Consider the following 20,506-nt stretch of genomic DNA (forward strand, 5'->3'; position numbering starts at 1 on the left):
TAGGTTGTATATAAGAACCTTGAATTATTATTATTTTCAAAATAAGAAAAAGTTATCATGTACATGTATAAGAGATACCCAGAGTAGAGAAAGTCTTGAGCTGTCTTTCACCTGTGTCCACACCAAAGGTTTCAACTTTTGCTGTTCAGCTTAATGTACAAAGAGGTTTGTAGGGTGTGAGACACTTTCCCTGTGAAAGTTATCAGCCATATCTGTCACATAGTATTTTCAATGTAACTTTCAAACAGAAATCCTTGAACTATAACTTTCATTAATATTATTACAGATTTAAAAAAAATGGGAATTAACATATTAATTCAAATTCTGAATTATAAATACATCTTAACTATAAGATTGCAAATAATTTCTTTCATTAGATTTTGAGAATTTTACCTGAAAATAATTTCTGTTAGGATTATCACATTATCTGCTTTATATTGACAAGGATTTTGTTATAATAATTATTTTTTGTCAAAATCTAACCTGTACCACATCTGTATACAGGAGCCGGATAAGTTCTTGGAGGATCTTGAAGACATCAAGACTATGGAGGGTGAAAAGATGGTTCACTTCACCTGCGGGTTCTGTAAACCTAATGCAATGGTCAAATGGTTCAAAAACAAACTAGAAATCTTCAATGGTCATAAATACCATTTTGAAAACGAAGATCAAGAGTACATTTTGGATATACAGAATGTGAAGTTGGAAGATGCTGGAAAATATACCCTAGAATGCAACGGAATCAAGTCATCAGCTTGGCTCTATGTCGAAGGTAATCATCACCACTGTTTAAACTTGCTGTGTTTCTGTAACAGATCATATTTATATATATGTACACCTCTTAGTGATGTCATAGACCCTCCCTGTGTATACCTCTTAGTAATGTTATAATCCCTCCCTGTGTATACCTCTTAGTAATGTTATAATCCCTCCCTGTGTATACCTCTTAGTAATGTCATAATCCCTCCCTGTGTATACCTCTTGTGATGTCTTAATCCCTCCTCTTGTATACCTCTAGTGATGTCTTAATCCCTCCCCGTGTATACCCCTAGTGATTTCTTAATCCCTCCCCATGTATACCCCTTGTGATGTCGTAATCCCTCCCCATGTATACCCCTAGTGATGTCTTAATCCCTCCCCATGTATACCCCTAGTGATGTCTTAATCCCTCCCCATGTATACCCCTAGTGATGTCTTAATCCCTCCCCATGTATACCCCTAGTGATGTCTTAATCCCTCCCCATGTATACCCCTAGTGATGTCTTAATCCCTCCCCATGTATACCCCTAGTGATGTCTTAATCCCTCCCCATGTATACCCCTAGTGATGTCTTAATCCCTCCCCATGTATACCCCTAGTGATGTCTTAATCCCTCCCCATGTATACCCCTAGTGATGTCTTAATCCCTCCCCATGTATACCCCTAGTGATGTCTTAATCCCTCCCCATGTATACCCCTAGTGATGTCTTAATCCCTCCCCATGTATACCCCTAGTGATGTCTTAATCCCTCCCCATGTATACCCCTAGTGATGTCTTAATCCCTCCCCATGTATACCCCTAGTGATGTCTTAATCCCTCCCCATGTATACCCCTAGTGATGTCTTAATCCCTCCCCATGTATACCCCTAGTGATGTCTTAATCCCTCCCCATGTATACCCCTAGTGATGTCTTAATCCCTCCCCATGTATACCCCTAGTGATGTCTTAATCCCTCCCCATGTATACCCCTAGTGATGTCTTAATCCCTCCCCATGTATACCCCTAGTGATGTCTTAATCCCTCCCCATGTATACCCCTAGTGATGTCTTAATCCCTCCCCATGTATACCCCTAGTGATGTCTTAATCCCTCCCCATGTATACCCCTAGTGATGTCTTAATCCCTCCCCATGTATACCCCTAGTGATGTCTTGTGTGCTGTTCTGGTATATTGACACCCTAAGCAAAGACAATTCCTCACCACGTTCATGACTAGTGATGTCAAGATTTTCTTTTATAGCTAAGGAGCCTGAGTATGACTTCACCCAGAAACTGCCTGCAAAATATGAAATCACTCGTATGAAGGACGGTGTGCTTGAGTGCTTTGTTTCGGACCCGAGGGCAAAGGTGAAATGGTTCAAGAATGGCGAACCAATTGAAGTAAGTAAAAGATAAATATGATTTCTTTTTTATTTGGAAAACTGTTTGATATTTTGAAGTGCTGGAGAGATTCTTTCCCAAAACATCTTTTTTGGAATAAGGAAACAGTGGAATGAATGTATTAATGTAATTCCCAATACAAATAATTTATTTGGTACAAAATGAATAATTAGTAGTCATAAATTACCTCCCTTATATTGAGATATTGGAGATTATTTAAATCCAGAAATATGTACATGCATGTATAGTCCAGTGTTGCTGAAGACATTTATTTACAGAATCCAAGCATGATATAGTATCATGTTACCAGTGGCATAACACATATGTATGCTTGTACACTCAAGCATACACTAAAATTTTTAAAGATTTTTTTTTAATCATATAATTTATTTATTTTTTATGATCAATCATTTTTTATTTATCAATCATAAAAATAAAGATAAAAAAGAAAGTGTTATGTCTCTATATACACATTGAAAAATCTCAAAGGTTGATGAAGAATTCTAAATCAAAAACTAAAAAACTAGAATATTATTCATATAAAGTCAGGTTTTACTTGTTAATAATCAGACTAAAAGGATTTCCCAGAATATGAGAGATTGCTTCTAGGGCCTAGTAGAATTCTTTTCTTCCAGCTATGGGGCAACTCTCCCTCCCATACCCTCCCCCTCCTCCGGTGGTACACACCTCTGATGCTTGACCCCCTGTAGGTATACACTCTGAAAAATGATTTGCTAAGCGACTGGTGAAAGTATTCTCCCGTTTATATATATCATTGTCCATTTAACAGAAATATGACTTTTGAGGTGTAGACAGAATCCAAGCATGATATAGTATCATGTTACCAGTGGTAATCAACAGATCTGTTTAATGGTACAGTTTTCTTATCATTTAATGTTAACTCATTCGTCCCTGAAATATCATAATGAACTATTCCAACCATTGAATTGGAAGAGTTCAAATATGTCTTCAGGGGTGAATGAGTTAATCTGATAATCAAAACAATGTGGTTAGTTCTGTGCAAGCAGGAACTGCCATTGTGATTGGAATAGCAGAAGTATTTAAATGGATTACCGAATCCTACAGATTTATTATCCTAGCTAGAATCTGTAGGTATACAGTGGACCAGGTGATGAAGTGTGAACATTGATAGTATACAATGTGTTACACTTGGCCCTTATTTGTTAAAACTAGATCTAATGCAATCACCCCTGAAGTTTTGTAATGGAACTATTCCAACCTTTGAATTGGAAGAGTTCAAGTGTGTCTTCAGGGGTGAATGTGTTAAAGTGTTATGATTATATGTAGAAGGTTGTCACAGTCCAGTTATTCACTGAAGGTTCAACACCAGACCTATCATAGACTTGTTTCTGATCATAAAAGGATCATACACACATGACCATAACTTTAAGATAAACAATGAGTTTTCAAAGTTAATTTGAATGTGAAAAAATAAACAGGTAAGAGTATAGTGTACATCTGCTTACACTGGAGATCGAACCCGAGATCCCTAGGTTCCTAGTCGGACACTCTACCACTGAGCTAAGGGGAAATTCCCTCTAGCGCGAAGCTAGAAGGCATCTGCCACACTACTCCCCCCTTTTTAAATGTGTTCACCCTCTGATAGACCTTTTCCCGTATTAAACTCGCCGTTTGCGTTTAGGGCTGAGGTCCACTAGCTGGAATGGTCTTGTGAGAACAGCTTTCTCTCTTTCATCACCCTCTGATCCCGTCCTGCGATGGATGTGTGAGTTTTGGTGAGGGCTAACGCCCTTGTAGCGAAGGGGGTGGTTATGCCTGTTTGGATTACATTGTAGAATGTCTGGTAGATGTTCAGGGATGCTCCTTGTCTCAAAATGAGGCTTCTTCTTTTTTGAAGTGCTAAACATATAATCTGGTCTGTTGTCAAAGTCTGACAAGATGAGGCGGTTAGTTTTATTTTTACGTTGAAGTTCCCCCATCCATGGTGGGTTCTTTGATCTGGAGATAAGATTAGAGTTGTTGCTATCTTTCCTATAATTCGCATGTGGCTTTCTCTTGTCCTGAGATGTGGTGTTTTGATCCTTGTGATCTAGGAACTGTGTCGGTTCAAACTGGGGGTGAACACTAGGGTGAATAAAACCACTTGCTGCAGTGCTGTTGTTTAGCCTTGAAGTAAAATCCTCTTCCTTGGAATGAACGGAATGTGTGGCTGACAAACATGATAGATGAATCTTGTCTTTTCTTTTTTCAAGCAAGGAATCTGTTTCCATGGCGAGTTCATTTTCTCCCATTGGAATCAGACTTTCCCTTACAATAGGCATTCTTTTTTTTATCCGGCGTTGGACTGGAACAGTGTTTTTGCCTGACATTCGAGGCATGTAGAACCAGTGAAGAAGTGTTAGTATACAGTTAATGCTGCACTCAGGGACTTTCTTGGTGTCCCAGACACTCTGGCGAATGTCGTCAGACGTTGGTCTCACTGGAACTCGGACCTTCACCATCCAGTTATTTCCTATGATGAAAAAACAGTGTGTACTATGACTGGCTTTGATGAACAGAGACGATCTGACATTGACCCCGGCTTCATAAAGGTTACTTGTGTCCTGGCCAATTAATTCTTCTCCTGCCATTATTATACGACAAGATGTCATGGGATGTGAGGATTTTGCTTGAATTTTCTTTTTGAATTCTCCAATGGTTTGGCAAGTATTTGTATTTGTTTTGTATATAACTCCATCAGGAGTGTGGGCGAAAACAGGAAATGTGTTGAGTTGGAGAAAGAGTGGGGATGTGACATCAAGCACCACACGTTGGACTGATGCTTTGTTGGGAAGTCTCCTTTTACCAACCACGAGCTCATACTGCGTGGCGTTAGGCACACCAAGTCGCTCCAACTTCTTCTTGACCGACCTGACATGTTTGTTTGGGGCAACCCGAATGTTCTCAATGATGCCATTTCCAAGATTCACCCGTAGAGGCATGCCAAACACCAGATCGGTGTCCATGTGAGTCAACACAATATTCATCATGATGACCGTGTTGTTTGGTAGGTCTCCAATCACAGAGGAAAGTTCCATCCGCTGATTGTCCTTGTACAGTCGTACAAGGTCAACTGGTACATTTGTCAAACCATGAAGCATGAAAGCAAGGATGGACCACCTATCATACTGAGACACTGTAATGCCGTACCTCTGTCCTGACTCTGTCACCACGGAAATAGACTGGAGATTGAGGTTACTACGGTGACCGACTGTCGTCAAGGTGAGGGTCTCACCCGTGTGTATGCCAAGATATGCCAGACAGAAGTCAGCTTTGACACAGCTACCCTTGTACTGAAGTACAAGCATATGGATTGGTACATATAGTTCATGTATCCCAGCATCCTCTGGTCCGCCACAACTAAATGTGCGATTAAACACCATGTATATGATGTCAGTACCTGTGCAGCAGGGATCTACATAGAATCTGTAGGTTTTACCCCAGAATGTCTCTATGTTAACCAGTAAGTCAAAATGGGCCTGTATCATGACATACAGCGTACATTTGTTGATGACTCGATACTCTAATAAGCGGCGAGAATTCTCCAGAGCCTTCTCCCGGTAAAGAATTTCTTGACGATCTATCGGAATTCCTTTCATCTTCTTCACTAGAGATTTGATTTTGTAGACGGTCATTGTCACATCTACAGTGAGCGTAAAACTGGCCTTCATCTGACCAATGTCTACTGTGACAAAGGTACAAGAATCTGGCAGGATCATAATGACTGATCCGGGCCGCACATTGTACACCGTTTTAATGTCTACAGGTGTCACCTGACCGGGAGCAAGCAGCATCAGCTTATGCTGGTCTCGTAGATATGATAAGTTCTGCTCGGCATACTTCACAATCTTCTGCATGGTGTCACCAGAACTGGGCGAGAATATGGCAATGCTTTCAAACTTTAGGTGTGACCAGACTGCGATACTCTGTCCGTTACTTCCAGGAACACTTAATATGGGGTAAAACAAAGTGTCTTCAAAGCTATCTTCTGAGTCTAAAGAGTCTGAGTCATAGTCGTCATTTTCTTGAAAAGGCTGTAGGAAGTAGTCATGGTGTTCCCTCTGCTTCGCTGTGTCATGACTGGGCCGTTGGAACTGAAAATACAATACGAAACATGTTGTCCTCTTTTCACAATCTTCATGCTTTCTTTAACAAAACATACAATATGCAATATCAGAATTACACCATTTCAAATTATATAAAATAAACAGAATGTCTGCTCTGTTGAAATAATTAGTCAACTTTACAGTTGTCTCTATTTTTAGAAATGTGTTAACCTAAATAATGTTTCATGTGCCGTTAATGTACACTATTCATGTACTCAGTATATATGTGTAGTCGCTGTAAGACTTGTAGGTTAATGAGTGAGCATCGATGTAATTGATAAATTCACAAACAATATTGAACAATGTGTATTGAAAAACAATAAATAAATAAAAATTTAGACCAGTTATGTTAAAAAAACATACATGTCAGTGATACACACTAGTGTAACTAACTCTGCTGAAGGTGGGACAAGAGGTGAAATAATCTTACATTCTAAGTCCCTCGACTGACCATTCTTACTCCTCCCCTCACACCCTTTCTATCTCATCCCGTACAGTGTACCATATCCCCAGCATTCCTATCCCAGACTTGTTCATTTGCCTTTCTTCTGTTTTTTCTGCCTCCTACTACTGCCTAATCCTCTAGTTTCCTCCTTAGCTCTGCCCCTCCTCATCATCCTCTTTATTGCCCTCTCCCGCCTGCCTCCTTGTCCTTGGGCCAGTATTCATGAAACCGTTCTCATGCTCATGCATGGTTTATGTGCTCAAACCAACATTTGTGTAACTCACTACTATTGTTTCCTTCCTGACTTTTCTCCTTCCCATTTCACTCTTCTGTGTCCCCTACCCAAATTCCTACCTTTGGTTCCTTCCTGACTTTTTCCTTACTGTCTCCCTCTACTGAGTCCCCTACCCCTGTCTCCCTACCTCTGGTTCATCCTTTTTGCTCTCTCTCCATACATTTCCCCCTGACCTGAGTTATCCCCATCACCCACCATTTCACTCTACTGTGTCCCCTACCCAAATTCCTACTTTTGGTTCCTTCCTGACTTTTTCCTTACTGTCTCCCTCTACTGAGTCCCCTACCCCTGTCTCCCTACCTCTGGTTCATCGTGTCCCCTACCCCTACCTCCCTACCTCTGGTTCACCCTTTTTGCTCCTTCTCCATACATTTCCCCCTGACCTGAGTTATCCCCATCACCCACCATCTCCCTCTTCTGTGTCCCCTACCCCTGTCTCCCTACCTTTGGTTCATCCTTTTTGCTCCCTCTCCATACATTTCCCCCTGACCTGAGTTATCCCCATCACCCACCGTCTCCCTCTACTGAGTCCCCTACCCTACCTCCCTACCTTTGGTTCATCCCTTTGTGCCCTCTCCATACATTTCCCCCTGACCTGAGTTATCCCCATCACCCACCATCTCCCTCTTCTGTGTCCCCTACCCCTGTCTTCCTACCTCTGGTTCATCCCTTTGTGCCCTCTCCATACATTTCCCCCTGACCTGAGTTATCCCCATCACCCACCATCTCCCTCTACTGTGTCCCCTACCTCCCTACCTGTGGTTCATCCTTTTTGCTCCCTCTCCATACATTTCCCCCTGACCTGAGTTATCCCCATCACCCACCGTCTCCCTCTACTGAGTCCCCTTCCCTACCTCCCTACCTTTGGCTCATCCCTTTGTGCCCTCTCCATACATTTCCCCCTGACCGGAGTGATCCCCATCACCCACCATCTCCCTCTACTGTGTCCCCTACCCCTGTCTCCCTACCTTTGGTTCATCCTTTTTGCTCCCCCTCCATACATTTTATCCTGACCTGAGTTATCCCCATCACCCACCGTCTCCCTCTACTGAGTCCCCTTCCCTACCTCCCTACCTTTGGTTCATCCCTTTGTGCCCTCTCCATACATTTCCCCCCTGACCTGAGTTATCCCCATCACCCACCGTCTCCCTCTACTGAGTCCCCTTCCCTACCTCCCTACCTTTGGTTCATCCCTTTGTGCCCTCTCCATACATTTCCCCCCTGCCCTGAGTTATCCCCATCACCCACCATCTCCCTCTCCTGTGTCCCCTACCCCTGTCTCCCTACCTCTGGTTCATCGTGTCCCCTACCCTAACTCCCTACCTCTGGTTCATCCCTTTGTGCCCTCGCCATACATTTTATCCTGACCTGAGTTATCCTCATCATCCTCCATCACCTTGTACTTTGCCCCTTACCTCGATATCCATGAATCGGGTTCCCATCTTGTCCCTGTCCCTCGTCCTAACCTCTATAAGTGTACTTATAAACATTGGCACAGGTCGAAAGCTCAATCATTTAAATGCCAGGTGTACATTGTACGTTTGATACACCTGTGCTGTGCGAGATGACCATTGGACTGTAAAGCTGGTCTATTCTGGTTGGCGTTCATGTAACGCTATATCTTACTTCACATCATTGGTATTGTAACAACCGTAGGATCATATTTCTTTGCAAATATTATTTAAAGTCTGGTACAAAACAAAATACAAAGAAGAAACCCGATGTATAGATATATATTTATCTATAACAATATTAATATGGTTCAGTAATATATTTGTTATTCACAAATGTCTTGGCTGTTGAGATTGTCCAATAAGTTGTGCTTAAACAATCTCGTATTATTTAGACGTACTACAAATATAGTATTTCATTCTGAAATAATGAAATGTACTGTTAGAGTGACTGAAATATTCCATATGGTGTAATTCCAATATTGACTGTATGTTCAGCCAAAACACTGATAAAATATTAACACTTACAGTTTATCTCCCAGTTGCCCCCTTTGAATAACATTGTAAACACATCACAGGCTTATATAAAGGGATTCAGTCTTGTTTTAGAGATAAGAAAACAATAAAATATTAATTATGATTATTTAAAGTGTACATATTTTTCATTATCATTATAGAATTATACTCATCATAAGGCTAGGGGCCACGGTGGCCAAGTGGTTTAGGCTCACACAATATGATCCCCTCGTGCTAACATCCAGGGCCAACAAGATTGATTGTTGTAAAATGAATAAAGTTTATATTAAAGGTAAAAGTGTAGGATGGTATAAATCACCTCAATTTTCAGATTTCAGTTAACATTTCACTGGTTCATTGACTGTGAGAATAAAATATATGAATATTTTTTTTTTATATATTTCAGTACACCCCTGGTAAACTGGAGATCCAGAGACGTGAGAACAGGTGTATGTTAAAAATCATCAACGCAAATTCTGACGATGAAGCCGATTACACCTGTACTTGTGGTGACGCGTCAACCTTCTGTAAATTGGCTGTTACAGGTAGACTTGCGCAAAAGACGATCCAGTGGCGTTCATTTCCTCAAAATCTTTTTTATCTTAATTCTTTGATTTAACTTCAAAACAAAATTTGTTATGCTGAATTTCTGTGATTTAACACATAATATATTGACTTTGTACTATATATATATATATATGATATCTAAAATAACTTGTCATTTAAATTGCAGATTTTTGTCGCAAACAAAATCCCCTATTTCTTAGATGTGTTTAGGAGAGAAAGAGAGCCCCGTTTTTGCAGCGATAACACTAACTTAGATTTCTGCCTAGCGATAGTCTATGTTGATGTCATCAGACTAGCTCATTAACTGAATGTCAAATGTACATCCGCCGTGTGCGAGTCAGACCGCATATATGCATGATTTATGTAAGCTTAAGTTTTCTTAGGAGATTTTTATTTTTATTTTCAGATGTTTAGTTGATTCTTGCGCTGCATATATTTAGATTGACTCCTTTTCACATTGTAACCACTACGTTATGTATACGATGTACATTGCGCTGTCTCAAGGACACACTGTACCGAATCAAAATTTATCTCATATCGGACCGCTGTTTAACAAAGCACTTTGTTACAACAAATGTGATTGGTCAGTTGTAGCTGTTAGAACAGATATGATTGGTCAATTTAGTAGCAGTAACTCAATCTTTGCATGATTTAGAAAAGTTAGGCTATTTAACAGCTAAATTGTAGATCTACAACTTTATGATATTTGACAACAAATAATCAACTTTAGATAGTTGACATATTTTTCAAAATTGATTATATCATGTGATATGCAAAAAAAATAGAAAATTGCCTAGAAAATGCCAATATGTTCCACAGATATTTGGTAATGTATCAATAATCTGAGATTTAATAAAATGCTGAAATGTATAATACTATGTTGCTGTAATAGATTTGATAGGTTGTATATACATTGCGCATAAAAGCTAAGCTAAACTGACAAATTACCTCATTATTGCGATAACATATCATGCCATGATCAGTAATGTTCTATATATGTAACTGTGCTGTGCTGTATATAATTTATTTATGTTTACAATGTAAATAGAATTTTTATTTATGAATTTTGACCTTTTATGATAATGAAACTGATTAATGATGAAATTTTGGCAATTGATATTGACTCTGACCTTCAACCTTTGACACAGACCTACAATGATTTTAACCTTTGACTCTACCTAGAACCGGAGTGGGACTTCATGAAAAAGCTGGATGACATCGAGGCTATGGAGAGAGACAAGTGTTACTTTGAATGTGATGTCAGTGACCCAGAGGCTGAGGTCAAGTGGTATAAAGGAAAGTCAGACAAGGTCAGTTACAGCGTCATCATTATTGTAACATATCACTGGTTAGGAATATATATATATATTTTGGTAAAAGTAACTTTTTAGATAGCATACATTTTCACAGATGTAATGATTTCCTGAATTAGAATCATTAGACGTGAAAAGATTTAGTCTTGAGTATGCAATCAAAAGTAAATATTTAAAACACAACACATCTCCAGCAAACACGCAGGCATACACACAGAGGGAGATATAAGCCAAGTGGCATAGGACTAGTAGTTATCTCCTGATAAGGCAGCTCCTGCAAATTCCTCAAAAATTGTATTGATTAATGTAATATTGTATATCTATGTACTGTAAAGTACTTTTAGAGTGGCTTATTCTAGCTAAATAGGTCGTTATATCAAATGTTGTATATATTTAAGCATTTTGAAAACACACCATTTTCTTGCATTCAGAAAATATTTCATCAGTTTCCACCCATGGTATTGTACAGATTGAGTGTTTACAGATGCTAACTTTATTACACGATAGGAGTTGCCATCTGGTGGTAAATACGAGATCATAAAGGATGGAATGAAGCGCCGCCTGGTGATAAAAAATTGTAGCATGAAGGATGGTGGAAAGTACACATGTAAAGTTCTGACTAAGGAAACAACGGGAGAACTCTTCATTGAACGTAAGTCCAGATTGTCGGTCATATCTTCATGCTTTAAAAAAAAATAAAAAAATCTCTCATTTCCATGTGTGTAAGATATAGCTGTCCAGGGTAGGAAAGAGGTGTAAGAAATGTCTATCCTGCACCCCATTTCACGTGTCTGATGTCACAATGGCTCAACAAGGATGTTATGTGACAGAATTTAGAAAAGTCCAATGCCGCAATGCTGAAAAGAGGACGTGATGAAATTAAACCTTTTATGATATATTTACCGTACATGTAAGAAAATTTGTTTTTGTCAAAAAAAACTCGGGGGGAAAATTGATATTTTCAAAATAGTAGCCAGTTCAAACTCATTTTCATGGTTTCTGAGCTTGTTCTGGTTGTTGGAATGAGAGAAAATTCTCTTTCATGCCCAAGGGTGTAGGATAGGGAAATTTCACCCCCAGGATTTTGAATTTGGCAAAACCCTCGGCAAAGCCTCATGTTTTACCAAATTTGAAACCCTCCCGTGGAATTTCCCTATCCTACACCCCTGGGCATCAAAGAGTCTGATAATAAATTTTTTATTTCCACAAAATCATGATTATTCAGTTAATAAAGAAATAGAAAAAATATGTGAAATTTTATTTGAATATCATGAAAAAAACCCATTGCAAAATTAATATTTTCGTAATGTTGATAGTGAATAAACATGTGTTATTGTACTTTTATATTTGAATGCAGCTGACATCAAGTTCTTCAAGAAACTTGAGGATAAGAAAGAGAAAGAGAAGGGAACTCTTATATTGGAATGTAAAGCATCTAATCCACACAACCAACCTGTACAATGGCTTCTCAACGGCAAACCAGTGGACAAGGATGACTCGTAAGTCACACTTTTTGTTTAGATCCACCTTAAACGGTTACAGGAAAGAGAGTAGTTTGCTTCCACCGGGGATCGAACCCTCAATATCCAGGTTCCTAGTCGGATGCTCTACCACTGAGATAAAGGGAAAACCCCTCTAGCTTGTAGCTAGAAGGCAACTGTACATGTAATCCTATGTACAATTAAAATCTGCCACACTACCCAACACCCCACTTTTTAAATGTGTTCGCCCTCCAACACCACAACCCATCTGCTACTGTGGAGGGCCACAGATACTATTTGTAACAGGAAAGAGAGTAGTGTGATTCCACCGGGGATCCGAACTACAATCCCAGACTTTCTCATCAGACATTCTACCACTGAGCTAAACAGAAATTCCCTCTAGCTTGAAGCTAGAAGGAAACTGTAACTCCATGTGCAATTAAAATCTGCCACAAAAGTAACTGTAAATCTATAGAAATTTGCCATCAAAATATGGTGACAGAAGTTGTAATATTGTGTAATATATGTGTATTGTCATAAATATAGTTATCCATTAATCGGCCATATTAATTAGGTTTATGTATTAGGCATTGAAGAAACTAAATGTCTTTCTAATTTCTTTGAACAGCTCAAATTTGTTCCTCCAGATTCTTTTTCTTTCTTTTCTGAATGAAGAATGAAGTGTTAAGACAAACAACATTAGCTGTAGTGATACAACACACATTGCTAATGATGACAAACTTACATAAAGCTTTATTAAGTTTGTCATCAATAGCAATGTGTGTTATAGGACCATAACAACATTAGCTGTAGTGATACAACACAAATTGCTAATGATGACAAACTTGCATAAAGCTTTATTAAGTTTGTCATCAATAGCAATGTGTGTTATAGGACCATAACAACATTTGCTAAATCATTCATTGCTTAAATATTACCTTCCTGATTACAGGAGGGTGGAGATTACCAAGAAAGGAGAACAAAACAAAATGGTTATCAAAAACCTGAAGCAGGAAGACAGTGGTCAGTACACGTGCCAGGTCGGGGAGAGGCCCTGTCGTTGTAACGTCACAGTGGACGAACGTAAGTGCATGTTACAATTGGGTGTGGAGGTCAACTGTTCTCCTTAAGGTGCCAAGACTAGAGCTTATAGACACTTTAGCTAAGGTCCAGGACCGATTGTTAAGTATCTGCAGAATTGTTTTTTTGACTCATCAGGAAGAATAAATTATCTGCGTACAGTTTTCTCATATAAATTCCTGTTAAGAATTTGTTTAATTGTTAAAGCTTTAAAATTGTGTTGGGTCAAACTATAATTCAGACCTGTGTTTTTTCAAAATAAAGATTATAGCTTATTATATTTTTATTAACAGTGCCCAAACCACCCAAAGTGGATCCAGCATTCATCCCAGAGGAGATTGTTGTGAAAAGAGGAGAAACTATTGCAATGGCTATTCCTTTTGTTGGTAGGTCATTCTAATTATACACTGGTTAATGTCTAATTCATAATTGCCAGTTTGAACAAATCATCCTTCCAGTCTGCATGAATCCATAGTTTGTTTCTATTTCACTATATTTATGATTGTCTTTGACTGAGTGAAGATTTGACAGCTTCCTTTGTGCTGAACACTGTTGGATAAGATAGTATATCCTGGTACCTCAGTGACGCCACACATCACGTGACCTCCTTTCCGCACTAAAAATATGCATATTCGCTAGACTGATAACGCGGGGCGGTTACCTGGTCTGTCCGTCATCAGAACGCCGCCAGAGACAGAATCTCAATCATAAACGGTGTCAATGCATCATTTTAGTGCAAAATATCACAAAAAGAAAAATCGTGGCCAAAATCTTTACAATTGTTTTCATGCTCTTTACAACTGCAGGCACTCCCAAACCATTTGCGTCCTGGAAGAAGGATGGTACTGGTCTGAGTGAGGCTGATACTGACATTGAGACAGCTGACAAAGTAGCCAAGCTTAACATCCCTAACGCACAACGAACTGACACAGGAGGGTACGAACTCACCCTCACCAACGAGGTTGGCACCGAGGTTATCCCCATCAATGTCAGGGTTCTTGGTAAGTCAGTAAAACTAAAGTTATATTAGAGGCCCATTATTAAATCTACATTTATTATATGACTGGTGCTAAATCCCAGCCCTGATTGGAGGAGCGACGTCATGTGACGAGTCTGTAAATCTGGGTGAATAGAAAGGTGTGTTAAGACCTCGATCTATAAATAGACAAGTGTTACAGACTGCTACTAAAAATAGCCCTAGGTAATTTCCCAGCCAGTCTGTAAATCTGTTACAAATCACACTGCTGAATTCAACTACAAATGAATTATCTCATCCAATTCAGATCCATATGATGCTATAGATGATGTCAATTTTACAAATGAATTATCTCATCAAATTCAGATGAGAACCCATTATGAAGACCCCTCCATAATTCAATAATTTCTAACTAATTTTCTGACTGATGTCACATGTGATTTTTATTTACTTGAAATTAAATATCACATGAATTGAATCTGAAATTGTAGAATTACCAGTGTGAATATTATTCAGACCTGGTTCGTAAATCAGGTATAGACCTCACCTGAAGTCCATAATTGTATAATGTACCTGATATCATATATAGACCTGTCCTGTTTACCTTACAGATGTACCTGGGCGTCCCCAGGGCCCTCTGGATGTGGTAGATGTGTACTGCGACCGCTGTGCTCTCCTTTGGGACCACCCTAAGGAGGACGGAGGCTGCCCCATTAAGCATTACATTGTGGAGATGAAGGATGCCGACAAGGACGCGTGGGAGCAGGTCTGTACCACCGAGGACCTGGAGATTGACGTTTCTGACCTCAAACCAGGACACCGCTACCAGTTCAGAGTGAAAGCCGTTAACGAGCAGGGAGTCAGTGAGCCACTCACTGCTGATGGAGAGATTATTGCTAAAGATCCATGGGGTAAGACTATGTATTTTCATCTTAAGATTTAATAAATTATTACTTATTTACATAATCAGTGACTTCAACCATGTAAAATACCCTGATAATGACTTTAGTGGATGTTATATTCCTAACCCAATTTGTGTGAATCAAGATTTTAAGCTATATATTTCTATTCCTTGTCAAATTCCACAGTTTTTCAATTTGCTGCTGAACATTTTCATGTTAAACATGCAATGATGCCACATTCCATCCCTGATTTCGTGATCGCGAACTAATAGTGACAGTTACTCCATGTTTTAGAGATCATAAACTAACTGTGACGACCCCTCCATGACTTCGAGATTTCAAACTAAAAGCGAATCATAATTTAAGATCTGGAACCAATAGTGATGACCTCTATATGATTTAGTGATCTTGAACCCATTGTGAAGACCCCTCCATGATTTAATAATTTCTAACTAATGGTTAAACACAATACATAATGTGATAAGGTGGAACAGAAGATGTGTACAGGTCTGTATAGCCTAATTATCATGACTTTGTTCCCACAGATCCCTCTGATCCCCCTGGTGAACCATCAATTCTTGACTATGACAAAGACTATGTAGAGCTTGCCTGGGCTCCTCCCAAGAACGATGGAGGTGCTCCTATTGAGAAGTATGTCATTGAGAAGAGAGAAAAAGGAAAGGACAAATGGGATAAGGTATGGCAGTTTTTGATTGGCTGATGATTTCTGCCCATTATCTTTCCAAATGTGAGTGATTTTCTGAAACAATATCGAATCAATATGTTTTGATAGAAATTTGGTCAGTTTGATTATGTCCCTAACAATAAAATTAACTCATTCATCCCTGAAATTTCATAATGAACTATTCCAACATTTGAATTGGAAGGGTTCAAATGTGTCTGCAGGGATGAATGAGTTCAGGGTTTACTGGTGTACTGTCTTTATCTGTTTCTTTGTCTGTCTCTCTATATCTGTCTGTCCATCTGTCCATAAAATCTTACTTTGGTAGCTCTTAAATTAACGAATTAATTTCAACAAAAAATGAATGAAGTTGCACACTGATATAAATATCGGTTTTTACTTTTCTGAGAGTTGTCCTCTTTGATAATTTCAAGCCCTGTTGAGACAAGTATTCCAAATTTTATGACCATGATGAAAATTTGTGGGTGTATAACATAAGGGATATATTTTGATATACGTATAATGAACAGTAAAAGTTATAACATTGTTACTGACTTTTTTTATACTTTTTTGGGAGTGATACACAGGTAAAATAGCTGCATCCGTTTTATGGCCGTGGAAAAATACATTCGTAAAATATACGTAAAACGTTTGTATTATGTAAAGATACGGGAGACATGCATAATATGTCCGTTTGTAAACATGCAAAGCGGACGTAGTTTTTTGTACCTTTATTCATAGATCACCTTTAAAATAAAAGGCAGACTTTAAATTTTTGGTATTCAAAATGGCAGCTATAGCCTCTATCGTAGTGAGATAGTATTGGTCATTGAGGTGTATGGGGCCGACAAGTTGACACTTTGTGGGAGCCATACACAGGAGATCAACTGTACATATAAAGTTACCAAAATCATGACCTGTACAACCTTTGTCCTCTCACTTTTTTACATGTGTTAATTCTTGACTCTACTATTTCAGGGTGTGGAAGTACCAGGCAGTGATTGCCAGGGCACGGTGGAAGGTCTTGTTGAGGGCAAAGATTATGAGTTTCGTATTATGGCCAAGAACAAAGGAGGCTTGTCTGAGCCCAGTGTGGTGTCACCACCAGTCACAACCAAGGCCAGGCGAGGTAATCCTGTCAATGCTCCACTCACAAACCCAGAAGTCTGATCTTGGTATTCCCACACACAAACCCAGAAGTCTGATCTTGGTATTCCCACACACAAACCCAGAAGTCTGATCTTGGTATTCCCACACACAAACCCAAAGGTTTGATCTTGAAACCTAGAAATGACGATAATTGTTCATAGGACATATTAAAACACAAACAAACCCATATTTTGACATACCCAATTTACCGCTGGTCAAGTATCTTTATGATAAAAACTTTGATAAATTATATGATCACTGACACTTCCCAAGCAAGAAGGAATACAAATGTACCCAATTTACCGTTGGTCAAGTATCTTTATGATAAAAACTTTGATAAATTATATGATCACTGACACTTCCCAAGCAAGTAGGAATACAAATGTACCCAATTTACCGCTGGTCAAGTATCTTTATGATAAAAACTTTGATAAATTATATGATCACTGACACTTTCACAAGCAAGTAGGAATACAAATGTACCCAATTTACCGTTGGTCAAGTATCTTTATGATAAAAACTTTGATAAATTATATGATCACTGACACTTCCCAAGCCAGTAGGAATCAACATGTCATACTGATATTCAATGTTTATAGTGAAGCCTAGGATTATGGACAAAGACAAGCTGATGCAAGTGCGTGTGAAGGCCCCTAAGGAGTTTGCGATAGCGTTGGAGTACGTCGGGGAACCAGTACCAGAAGTCAAGTGGACCAGAAAGCTATTGGTATGTTAATAGGACATCCATCGTGTTTTGTGCTGATTCCATATCTTGTCAAATTGGAATTGATCATTAGATATTGTATGTCAGTTTTTCCAAAAATTGAAACACACATTCATTCACTTAACTAAATTTTCAATTTACAGTTCAATATTTCAGTACAAGTGTACATGTTAACCCTTTCACCCCTATGTAACTTTAATAAACTCTTCCGTGCATTGATCTGGTTGAGTTCATTATTATCTACATTGATGAAAGGGGTTAACTGAAATTCTGATTTGAAGTGATTTGTTTTACAGTAGTTGTAGTACAATGTAGTAAAAGTTTGGTTTATAATTGCCTTGTTTTGAATTTAGCTTTAAGTTGTTTTTTAGTTTAGAATTTTTTTGTTCCCCACCTTGTGATTGTCCATTCAGGTTCCGAATAATTCATCTAGGAATTGATAAATTGTTTACCAACCATACATTGTTGAAATGCCTACATTAGACTTGACCTGAACTTTTTTTTTTTTTTTTGTGAAGTGGGAACTTTAATTTCACAAATGTGTTTCAAATCGAATATTAACAGTTAGTCGATCTGTAGATTATTTTATTATTATTATTTTATCATTTCAAAATAAACTGTAGATATAGCTTTGAATTCCTGCAGTGTTATTTTTGCGTTTTCATCAGGAATTTAATATTCGTGCAGTGTAGAAATTGCAGAAAACAGGTTGGTCAGTGTCTGTTATTTTTACATTGGTTAGATGCTATCATGTGACTCTCATGTGACACGGGTACACCCACAGCTGATCGGTCAGGAATATAAAGGCACGTCAATAGAATAAAATCATGTGTGACGAGTAACAATAGGTGTTACCTAATAATAGCCTTGTCACACTGAAACTGCCTCGAAAAAAGTGCAATTTTAATAATCTGTAATGTTTTTAATTCATGATGATATTTGTCAATAAAGAGACCTACAGGTTGTACTTTGTATGACTGTTTGTTCTGGGCTTTGACCAGATCATACAATCTTGCTTGGAGCAGGAAATATTTGCCACGTTCTTCAATTTGCTGTTGAATGCTTCCGCGAAAATTGCGAAAATAACACTGCCACGAAAAACTACCCCATATACAGCAAATTTACCAGATAAGTAGAGTAGAGTAGTTATACCTCCACCTACTAAAGGGGGGAGGGGGGGGGGGGGTTAAATAGTAATTACTTTGTCAGTGTGTGTGTATGTGTGTGCATGCTTTTTATAGAAAAAAGTCTGTGTACAAGATATCTCCTGAACTCCTGAACACATTTTAACTCATATTTACACCATAGTATGGTAGTATCAAGTTCTACACCTGATTAGATTTTGGTGGTCATTAGGCAAGGTCAAAGGTCAAGGTCAAGGTCAAAGAATATGTTTTTAATACATATAAAGTCAAAACTGATGTACAAGATAGCCAGGAATCCCTGAACAAGTTTAGTTTTTATTTACAGCGTAGCATGGTAACATTGACTTCTACACCTGAACAGATTTTTGTGGTCATTGGTTAAGGCTAAAGGGTCAAAGGTCACAGGCAAAAATCAAGATTTCATTTCAATTTCAACTACTTTTATTGTTCAATATCAAATGAATTGGACTACAGGCAAAATTAATCAAGATCACACTTAACCACTTTTGAAGTAAAAAACTTGTATACAAGATATCTAACAAACCCCTATTTACTTTATATTTATACTATGGTATGGTAACATGAAGTTCTAAAACTTGTTAGGTTTTTGTGGTGAGTGATTTTTATTTATTCCTGAACTTCAAATATACATTATCTATAACATGTGTCTTTTTCATGTTTCACTCTTCAAGATCTTTTGTTCAAAATCACATCCAAGGAAAGTTGATACATGTTGAAATATGTATATTATTGGTTCAGTGAAAATGTGTACCTTTTCAGCGAAACTGCTATTTATTTTGGTTGATTTTGTTGGTGCGAATGTTTTTTCATGTAGATAGATGCTTAGTTTTATTTTATTTGAATTAAATTATTTGCTACACAGGCTGATCTTAAGAAGAAGGTGAGTGACACGTTACTGCAAAAGTGACAATGCATCTGACCAGAGTATGAACAATAGGATGCTGTACTGTGCTCCTTCTGTGGTCTTTAGATAATCTGTTTTGAAAAAAAAAGATTGGCTCCATCAGTCATTGTATTGAAATTTTCGTTATTTTTTCTTATGTTTCACTAAAACTCAAGTGTCAGACCAATGCAGCCTGACGATACAAATATATATAAATACATTCTAACAACTATATTTTCACAGAGAATTCTGTGGAACAAATCTTTTTTTATTCGATTTTGTCTATAAACACAGAAGTAGGAAGACATACAGACAGGATGACAGTTCCTGATAATTAAGGGATTGATGTATTAATGTCTGGTTAGCTGTTCCCCACTGTTGGCAATCTCCTAATCAGTCTACATTCTCAAACAGGATTTTCACTCAAGGTCATATTTCTTATGAGGTTCTCTGAAGACTGCTAGTAAAATAAACAAACCAAATTTAGCAATAATCATCAAGGAAAATCCTGAGTTTGACGGGCTAATGATTCAAAGACAACTCCAAATACTGCTTAAAGTTTGATCAGGTAATTTCTTTGCTTTTCATTGCTAATTCAGATTGGTTCATAA

The 20,506-nt window shown here is 38.3% G+C and overlaps 2 protein-coding genes across 20 annotated transcripts in view; one reads left to right on the forward strand and one right to left on the reverse strand.

The window, feature by feature from the left end:
* The window catches only part of LOC110445868 (twitchin-like), a 191,456-nt gene that overhangs the window by 105,350 nt on the left and 65,600 nt on the right, over positions 1 to 20,506 (forward strand). For 16 of the 19 annotated variants that reach the window (XM_021490707.1, XM_021490699.1, XM_021490768.1 and 13 more), the window contains 14 exons: positions 505 to 772; positions 1,999 to 2,138; positions 9,379 to 9,517; positions 10,722 to 10,849; positions 11,360 to 11,504; positions 12,210 to 12,351; positions 13,286 to 13,416; positions 13,707 to 13,799; positions 14,220 to 14,414; positions 15,001 to 15,300; positions 15,837 to 15,988; positions 16,952 to 17,102; positions 17,722 to 17,849; positions 19,875 to 19,892. In XM_021490707.1, coding sequence (XP_021346382.1) covers positions 505 to 772; positions 1,999 to 2,138; positions 9,379 to 9,517; positions 10,722 to 10,849; positions 11,360 to 11,504; positions 12,210 to 12,351; positions 13,286 to 13,416; positions 13,707 to 13,799; positions 14,220 to 14,414; positions 15,001 to 15,300; positions 15,837 to 15,988; positions 16,952 to 17,102; positions 17,722 to 17,849; positions 19,875 to 19,892 — 2,130 coding nt within the window. The remainder of the gene's footprint in view (positions 1 to 504; positions 773 to 1,998; positions 2,139 to 9,378; positions 9,518 to 10,721; positions 10,850 to 11,359; positions 11,505 to 12,209; positions 12,352 to 13,285; positions 13,417 to 13,706; positions 13,800 to 14,219; positions 14,415 to 15,000; positions 15,301 to 15,836; positions 15,989 to 16,951; positions 17,103 to 17,721; positions 17,850 to 19,874; positions 19,893 to 20,506) is intronic. The other 3 variants (XM_021490743.1, XM_021490810.1, XM_021490820.1) reach the window with 2 other exon arrangements.
* On the reverse strand, positions 3,740 to 8,638 carry LOC110445956. The gene is made up of 2 exons (XM_021490862.1): positions 8,421 to 8,638; positions 3,740 to 6,253 (listed from the first exon to the last, which is right to left on the reverse strand). Exons 1-2 carry the CDS (start codon positions 8,493 to 8,495, stop codon positions 3,779 to 3,781), a joined length of 2,550 nt encoding a protein of 849 aa, XP_021346537.1. The 5' UTR covers positions 8,496 to 8,638; the 3' UTR covers positions 3,740 to 3,778.

This window comes from Mizuhopecten yessoensis, unplaced genomic scaffold (genome assembly GCF_002113885.1).
Source record: "Mizuhopecten yessoensis strain PY_sf001 unplaced genomic scaffold, ASM211388v2 scaffold267, whole genome shotgun sequence".
NCBI classification, from domain to species: Eukaryota; Metazoa; Mollusca; class Bivalvia; order Pectinida; family Pectinidae; genus Mizuhopecten; species Mizuhopecten yessoensis.

What these genes read in the sequence shown, in the direction of transcription:
- LOC110445956 (XM_021490862.1), bottom strand. Translation starts at nt 8,495, where the DNA reads ATGTTTATAAGTACACTTATAGAGGTTAGGACGAGGGACAGGGACAAG. An exon ending in CCCGATTCATGGATATCGAG is followed by an intron (nt 6,254 to 8,420) that starts GTAAGGGGCAAA and finishes TTGTATTTTCAG; the next exon opens with TTCCAACGGCCCAGTCATGA.